The sequence below is a fragment of the Pyrus communis genome, chromosome 9, assembly GCF_963583255.1.
Source record: "Pyrus communis chromosome 9, drPyrComm1.1, whole genome shotgun sequence".
NCBI classification, from domain to species: domain Eukaryota; kingdom Viridiplantae; phylum Streptophyta; class Magnoliopsida; order Rosales; family Rosaceae; genus Pyrus; species Pyrus communis.
In genome coordinates this window covers 23,593,044-23,602,045 of record NC_084811.1, presented here as the reverse complement: position 1 = coordinate 23,602,045, position 9,002 = coordinate 23,593,044, and the positions used below count along the sequence as shown (strand labels likewise).

General features: G+C 35.7%; 1 protein-coding gene across 2 annotated transcripts; it reads right to left on the bottom strand.

The window, feature by feature from the left end:
• Nucleotides 1–1,563: 1,563 nt before the first annotated feature.
• On the bottom strand, nucleotides 1,564–7,742 carry LOC137745132 (E3 ubiquitin-protein ligase RHF2A-like). Of its 2 annotated transcripts, none has more exons than XM_068485021.1 (10): nucleotides 7,523–7,742; nucleotides 7,284–7,432; nucleotides 5,631–5,768; nucleotides 5,463–5,509; nucleotides 4,699–4,761; nucleotides 4,512–4,617; nucleotides 3,753–4,135; nucleotides 3,541–3,648; nucleotides 3,052–3,420; nucleotides 1,564–2,467 (listed from the first exon to the last, which is right to left on the bottom strand). In XM_068485021.1, exons 2-9 carry the CDS (start codon nucleotides 7,287–7,289, stop codon nucleotides 3,105–3,107), a joined length of 1,167 nt encoding a protein of 388 aa, XP_068341122.1. In that variant the 5' UTR covers nucleotides 7,290–7,432; nucleotides 7,523–7,742; the 3' UTR covers nucleotides 1,564–2,467; nucleotides 3,052–3,104. The 2 variants fall into 2 exon arrangements, with proteins under 2 accessions (XP_068341122.1, XP_068341121.1); XM_068485020.1 differs by having other exon boundaries at nucleotides 7,532–7,742.
• Between the last annotated feature and the right edge of the window lie 1,260 nt (nucleotides 7,743–9,002).

The window sequence follows — 9,002 nt, the reverse complement described above, 5'->3', positions numbered from 1 at the left end:
ACTATTTTGCTTAATTTGTACCCGACTTTTTCTAACTTTTTCTAGAACGTATCTTTTTCTATTTACCAATTGTTGTGTAACGCATAGTTGGAAAATGATATATAAACTTTTGATGGGTTTCCTACACTTAATTCATATACTATAACTTTGAGGTTGAGTGTCCCCCTAACTTGGAGATAAAGTCTTTTTTCTTTTAGTTCTTTTTAATTTTAGGGGCCTAATGATTTAGGAAAAAGAAGATTGAAGTGGAGTTTGCATGTTATACACCCCTCTTTACTTTGGGAATAAGTTTTCGTCTAAACTTGCAAGCGTAGGATTTCTCTGGTGGATAAAAGATAAGTATTTAATAGTCCAGACTATTCGGTAATTCAGCGTTACATTCATTAGATTAACAAATAAGTAAAAATAGTAATTTCTCAATTCAATCATGATTGTTCATTTACTACTCAATAGTTCGTACTATTGAAGAAAATTGATGGATAAGATATATCTCTTTGTTCAACTGTATCTTGAATCCAAACTCTATTCATTCGCTTAATGCAGTTTAGAGTAGAAATATTACTTCTATTAAAAAGTTTTCATGACCATTATGTCTTTAATGCTAAACAATATTTGTGGCGAACATGTAGACCAATAATTATTTCAAAAATGTATCAAATAAGGTGTATTTATTATGTTTTTGTTTTGTGTTTTTTGTTAGATCATATTGTTTGCGTTTTTAATGCAAAATGAAAATGCATTTCTTGCTTACAAAATTGGTTTAAAATAAAGGGTGATGTTAGGAAGACCACGTAATTATACCGTATTAGTGCACCATCACATGTATAAATCATTTGTCACATGTGATGATACATCAATGTAGTACAAAACTGTAGTCTCCCTAGCATTTTAACTCATGATGTAATTTCTATTTATAGCTCCTTGTACCCATTTTCTAATTTTTACACATTTTTAGTTATTTGTTACACCAAATTCCACCTTGAAGAGAGCCAAATGTCTCCTCTAAACCATCATTTACAAAAGGAGATGACTATCCGTAAAAAGTATGACTACTTAGACTAAATTATAATTAGCGTAAATATATCGTTGTTTAAAAAGAAAAACACTTAAATCCCGAAAACATTCTCTGAAAACTTAAACATCAAACGCTATGAGTGGCGATGCTAGAGCACGAGTGACAATGAAGATTAGAGATTTGACACTCAGATAGTTGATCCAAATGTAGACATCAACAATTTGCCTCCTGAGACTAATCTCAAGTCTCCGTATAGCCTCATAAACATAAAAAATCGTCACTTAACCTCCTGAAACTCACAATCCGTCTCACTTTGCCTTGTTTTCGTCCACTCGTCTAAGATTCATACGGTCGGGTTACATGCAGGGAGACCGTCAACAATTTCGCACCCGCAACCCTCCCCCACCTCACTCATGCTGATGGAACCCACATATTCAATAACAACGTGCAACATGTCTAGCCAACTAAAACTATAAGAAAAAAAAAAATACACAAAAGTGAGACAGAAGAGCATCCATCTGGACAGACACAACACGCCGACGGAAGAGCATCCATCTGGACAGACATTTTATACATGGAAAAGTGAGACAGAATGCGAGTTTAAACTCCTTTCACGAAGTGAAATGGAATGCGAGTTTCAAGAAGTTAAGTGACGATTTTGCAACGAGACTAAATGAAAGAAAGAAAGAAGAATAGAAGCATTATTTAAATATGGGCTATGTTGTAGCTCAGACCACCTTCTTAAGACCAATACGTGAAGGGGTCAAACATGAGACGTTAGTAAGAAAATGGTAATGGTGAAATTTAAATATATACATATACATTTCTATTATAACAAACCTCTTGAGGAGCAGATCCGGTTTTGTGGGATGTGAGATGGCAAGTCCATCAGCATGCAAAGCCAGAAATCCAGCTAGCTATCTCACATCCCTCAAAACGACATCCCGCTCCTCAAGTTGTTCCTGTATTAGACAAAATAACAGAAGGAAAGACAAATCACAATTCGAAAGAACAACCTAGAAAGCATTTTGGCACCTTAACTAAAGGGTGGGTAGACTTTACTTTCCACTAATTTCCATCCTAAAATGTCTAAAGAAAAAAGAACCGGTCCTCATAAAGGTGTTAACGAAAATTTCAGTGCTCAATTCAAACGAATAATGTGTAACACAGCATATCGGAAAGGCTTCCATAACATTTCTCCTTAGCATCCAAACTAATTCAGTGCCAATATAGACCATCCAGACATAATTAAAGCACTATATGTTGGGTATTATATAAAAATATATACACAGATAATACCCGTTTATAATATATCTGTCCAGATCGATGCTCTTCTGTCGAGACCTTCTCTTCTTTATTCGAATTCAGACCGCAATCGAGTTAGTTTCCAAATACCCAAATTCCTTAACTCCAGCCTGATGTGCAAAGCATCTCATCCTCAGCATCCCATGTCTGGAGAAAAGGGTAACAACCTTAATGCCATACTAAACTCAGATAACTTGGATCAATATGATAGGTGTACATATATACATTAAGCAAGCAGATTTGTAACTTTGTAAAACTTCAAACGAATTAGTTGAATTAAGGTCTTTCATTTGATCACAGATTTCTTCATTTCTCACTCACGCGAAAAAGAAAAAAAAAACATGGTTGAACAAATGGCAGCGGAAATAACTGTCAACCTAATTGATAAAGCAGCCAGCTAGACGGCATACAGTTAAATCAGGCATGAACACGTGATTAAGAGTAAGGACTTGTTTGGAAGTGCTTCTAAAAGGACTGAAAGAGCTTTTGGTGAAATTGATTTTGGGTTACAAAATCCCTTTTACACTGGTCAGGTGATGGGCTTGCGGCACTGCACACACAAACAAATATTGCATGCAAGCACAGAATTCAAATCAAAATTGTACATTCTCACTACATACAGTGTGCCTAATAAGTACCAATAGTGATGGAAACAAGTCGTAAATAAGGTGGCATTGGTGATGAAACTTCGATACCAGAATAATAAAACTCAAACCAACATTATTACTCACCTTAATTATGAAATGCTGAGGATAGATGCATTGCTTAAACAATGAATAGCAGATCAATGTGAAGCAGAACCTGTGGCACATGTAGTACCAGGCATATTGTTGTCACTCAAAGGGTTTTCTCCACGAATCCCTGCACGGTTCTGGTTGTTCTGCTCTGCAGCAGAATCATCTGCAGTCTGATTCACTCCAGAAGACTGGTTGTCCGTACTATTATCTCTTGTCTCAAGGCGCTCCATCATTCGAGATACGGTGGCAATTCCAGCATTAACCTCTCTACGGACTTCAGAACTGAGTTCCGACATAGAAGTGCTACGAGAGAACAGCCTCTCCTTCAATCCTCGTGTACTCCTCGAAAACGATTCCTTGTACCTAGGTACTCGTACAAAAACAAATGAGGATGGTAAAAGAGCAAACCGACTGTATACACACAAAAGCATTAAACTACTAAGGTGATGTCCAAAATGGAAGGGTGGTTACTTTATATCATACCTCATTGACATAGAATTAAACTTAGATTTCAGAGACTCTGAAAGAGAGTGAAGTTCTGATGGTCCTGCTCTGTCCTGATTCAACGAGGAGGCATGGCTAGTAGAGCTCCTACAAAAAGATACTAAATGGTCATACAAATGCCTTGCATAGAAGTGCATACAGATACTGATCTAGACAATAACATAAATGCAACATAAGAAAATGATTATTACAAATTGCTAGAGGAATTTCCTTGACGATTTCTATGCATGCTTGAAGACCCAGATGGCAAGGAAGAAATTCCATCTGTCTGAACAGAAGGATATGTTGTGCTCATTCGTGATGTTTCGTCTCCATCTGATGTAAGTGGGGTAGATGGACTTGCTACAGTTATTTCAGCTGGTTCACTGTCTCCTCCGGGGGCATGAACAGGACCAAGAGGAGATGACCTAGAATGAGTAGAAGGTACTGAGATGTGTGGATGACCACGAGCAGATGATCGGCTCCTATGGCCTTCCCTTCTACCATGGTGGTGGGCCCTTCCCATAGAAGCAGCAGCAGCCAAGTGCTGAATTATGCGCTCTTCAAGTTCAGCATTGGTAGTACCCACAGGTAACTGCATTCCATTGCATAAACACATTTTTTTGTCAATAAATTGCATCAACACATTAAAAACCATGATGAAACAATCTTAAAGTTTATACTTTTAGGGGGCGTTTGATTGACCAGACTAGGACTGGATTGGGCTATTTAACACAAATTCTAACTTGGGCCAAACATTGGGTTAATTAAGAACTGGATAAGTTGGGATTATACCTCCTCTATGTGGGTTTATTTTAGATCATTTAACATGAGGGGCCTAAACAGAACCAACCCAACCCAAGGCAAGCCAAACCAATCCAATCCAATCCCTATAATTAGTCCAAGCCAAGTCAATCCTACGTATCAAATGTTATTCCAACAACAAAAACCAAAGAAAGAAGATGACGGACATGCTGAAATTGAAAATCGCCAAGGGTGGGATGATGAAATATGGGTGCATTTCTTGCTGTCTCCCTAAATCTTCTCTCCCTTTCTACTCCCTCCAGTAATTCTTGGCTGCCAATATTCGTATGCATTTCAGTTAACTCCAGGTCAATAAATATAACATGTCAAAATAAAAAATGACAAAAAACGAACCTGCAAGGATCCTTCAAGCTAATGGGTTGCCAACACATGGGACATTGAGAGCTTCGCTGGCACCTATATGAATGTATAATATTGTTAGATTCTGAGAGTTTCTACCTTCCCCCAACAACATTATGCTGGTAATCCATTCCCAATCAATAGTTATTGATGATCTAAGTATGCTTGTAAACGTGTCTGTATGTGCATGGAGAATCTTCGTGCAAGATAAAACTTGAAACCCAAACATTGTCTTAAACCAAAGTAAGAAACTAAGTGGATATCTCATTAGCAGACAAAATCCAAAATATTAACATCATCATGAAGTCATATTTTAAACTTTAAATTTACATTTGCTGGGAAATGGAACCATGCATTGAAGGAAAACATATCAGCCAAGTCACCGAAACCCATATAATAAAGAACGGCGCTATCGCCACAGCCAATTCATATATCTTCACCCCAACCACAATTTAAAGAGTATTAATCAACCCTTCCACCCCCATTATTCCCAGTGTCGCATCTCTTGCTCCTTCCATATTCCTAATCTTAATCGCTAAGTAAAGATGGTGGTGTCCATGAATGCTGCCCATGGTGGTGCAGTGCCCTAAAAAAATTTGTACTGCTTGGTGCAAAAAACTGGCCTCACATGGAGGTCAAAACTAGACTCGCTGAAAAGTTAAAATAAGTGTAAATGAAAGATCAATACAAATTAATTAATAAAAAGTACGATAATTGATTTTAATAAGAGCCCTAATTGAAACTAATATGCTTTGTACCACTCAAGGATGCAGTGGAGGTGAAACTCATGCTTGCAACAAGTAACCTGCAAAGCGAGACACAGAATGGAATGAACGGTACATCTATATAAGATCAACGCATGAAGACATAAGATTCTCATGTGCAAGGAGAAAACAAAAAGAAGGATACACTTCTTGATATATTACCACTGAAGGATCACCATCACAAAACTCCTCAAGGCATATGCTGCAGGCCTCGCCATAAGCCTCTTGTATTCCCCCTTCCACAAATGCAGCAGCTGATATCATATGACTTTCAGCCTCTGCCTCCATTTTATCTGGAATCTTTAACACACAAAACCAATTTCAAAAATAATCAGTAGAGTACATGGTTTGTGAAAAGTCGCATAATTAAATCCCAAACGGAATGAGCATCTATTCTCAAAGAGTTAACCGATCTCAGTCCTAAATATTTTTGAAGTAAAACAAGTAACACATTTGCAGCTGCAGGCTAAGTTAAAAAATTCTCATGAGTAGCCAAAATTACAAAAAACCAGCTCAGGGAACCTCAAACTATCAACTGATGCTGGCGATACGAATATCTTAGGTCTTATCCTATTTAGCTTTATCTGGGACCCCATCCACTGTTAATTTTTGGGAAAATTGTTTCTTAGTTTACTACTGTAACCATTCCGACCTTCCTCTAGTTCCCTTTTTCTATTTGTGAAAACTAGACATTCATAAAATCGAAAACCTGTGATGGATAAATTCACACGCTGTATCATCAACACTAAAAATCAAGACCACTCCATTATTCTGTTTGGAAATTTGGATATAGAAAATCTCTTCTTGCTTAAAGAAGTTGACTGACTTAGGTAAAATTTTATATATATTTTAAAGGATCTCGAAATGTTTAGCATGCAGAACTCAAAGCGAAAAACTATATCTTTCATAGTTGTATCAGAGATTAACAAACGCTCTGGGATGTACTGTGCCGATATTTTTCCATAAGAGAAGAGAAACCTTACAACTTGCCTCTAGATATTTCAAAATTCAACAGTATCTAACATATATCCCCATGGTAGTTTGGCAGAAGTAGCCTCCACAACTATAATAAAACATCCATTTACCTTTCTGCCCACCAGCAGAGAAACTACCTATAGCTAATTTCATATCAAACCATGAATAAATTTGGGAAAATCATTGTTCATAATCCCCTTTACACAAGCTCAAATCTCCCTCCCTGTGGTTTAGATATCGCTTGAATACAAAAACAAAATAGTTCACGTAAAAACTCCTTTACACAGGATGACATTTTGTTTTAACATACACACATATCATCATTCATCCATCCATTCCATCTATTTGCTTATTCGAATATACAAATACATACGCACATATATGAAACCAAGAGGAAACAATAAACTTAATAATCAAATCCCCTGCACCCAAGTTCAAATTCCCCTCCCCGTAGTTTTTATTAGATTAGAACATCGCTCAAATACAAAAGCATAGCTTCATATATAAAAAAAAAAAAGATTAGAACATCGCTCGAATACAAAAGCATAGCTTCATATATATAAAAAAAAAATAAAAAATAAAAAAACTTCTTCAAACAGGATAACATTTTGTTTAACAGACACACACACATATCATCAATAATCCATCCATTCCATGATTCCATCCATAATTTCGTTCAAATACACATACATATTAGATTATATGAAACCCAGATAAAATAATACTCTGAATAACCAAATCAAAGCAACAACATAATTGAACAAAACATCAAAATTTCAATCCTAAGAACAAAAAAGATTAAAACTTCAATCAAATTCCAAAATAAATTGATGGGTTTACCTCCATTAAGGGGATTAGAGATGGTAGTAAAGAAATTCAGAGAAGAACAGCCACGAAATTGCAGCAGATCGAGCTCTGAATTTCCCAACCAGAAAACCCCACTAGAGGTTCATAGCCAGCAAGCCGGCAGCCAAACGAAATGAACCACCCTACAATTCAGCGGTGCACAATTGATTGATCAATGGTGAAAAAACAGAAGGAAATAAAAATAAATTGAAATTAATGGTGTTTATTTCCACCTTTTTTACCTTCAAATTTTGGGTGTGCAGTTGCTGGTTCCTGGTTGTTTTGATTTTGTTTGGGAAAATTCAGGTTTTATATTGCCGTATTTTTCAGGTAAACAACCATGAATATAATATATGTTTCAACAAACATATTCATTTCACCTAATATATGTTAAAATATTAAGATTAGGAACATCATTTATTTTCTAAATATACAACTTTTTCTCTTATGTTCCTTGCCCACTCCCCACTTTTGGGGTATTTCTTGCTTTATTTGTCTTGTCTTTTATTGGAATGCAGAACCCACCCCCACAGACCACGACGTATCACAATGGGCAGGGAAGGCCTCAAGATTCGACGCCGGCCATTGGATCTTTATCTTTATGGGGTCGTTTAGAAAAGTATTGAGCTCAATTTGTTTTTTTTAATGATTCTGTATACACCCAAGTTTTGTTTTTGAATACCCTTAACGCTCAATTTACTCTAAGATGGTTTTTTGAACATCTAAAATAATTTACAAAACTTCGAAGAATTCACTTCCTTTATTTTTCTTTGGACGCCCATTTTTCAATTTTTTTTTACCCTCGTTTTTCTTGTATTAATTATGAAGACTTTCTCTTAATTTTGTAATTTCCGTTGATGCCATATGTCTTTGTTCAATATGTGATTGCATGGTTCTTTTATTTCTTGAAGCAAAATTTTCACTATAGCCAGACGCAATATGAAGAACAATTGCTAACGTTAAATAAGCACGGTAAGCAAAGTTCAACAGTTGTGGAGTTCATCACTCGCTTGGTTGCCACGTTATGTGTTTCAAAACCCTATGCTTATCCAAAGAAAATTATTGTTTTGTTAAGAAATCACACAATCTTTTGTGATAATTTTATATATAGGTATGAGAATTTTATTTATTTTTTTTAATAAACTTGATGAATGTTTAGAGACAAAACTTGGGTGTAGTCACTCTTATTTTTCTCAAATATTAGGCCCACACTCTAGTGATTTGTTTTTATTTTGTACATTTTGTGTTTTTGTGATTAATAATTTAGTAGTTGGATTTGTTTCCCTTTTATATTAATAGAAGATGTTAACTTATTCATCCTATTATGTTCGTTCGTTTTTATTTGATGGACAATTGACATATAGGATAATATAATTTATCCAATACAAGATTCGTACGGTATGTAATCATATATACCAACTCATTAGTGGTATTTAACCGAAGAAATTCAAAGTTTTTCAGCAAACGTAAGCTAGTTATTAGTTTATTGATAATTTTCTTCTCAATTTAGAAGTCGTCATAAGCTCGAATTTGTCCTTTGTCTAAATAGTAGCTAGTTATTAGACTGTGAATTTCTTCCCACACAAATAAAATCTCCATCATGAACAACGACGACGCAAAAGATCTCGGGAGCATTATAAATCGTGATGGCTTACGGCAACAATAGTGCTTACTATTGAACATGTTTTTAATGAAAGATGAAATGTTGAGGTC

Bases quoted from the DNA above. Each gene is read 5' to 3' on its own strand.
- LOC137745132 (XM_068485021.1), bottom strand. The intron at 5,510-5,630 runs GTAATATATCAA...CTCGCTTTGCAG, and splicing joins GTGATGGTGATCCTTCAGTG to GTTACTTGTTGCAAGCATGA. The intron at 4,762-5,462 runs GTACAAAGCATA...ACATTCATATAG, and splicing joins CTCCACTGCATCCTTGAGTG to GTGCCAGCGAAGCTCTCAAT.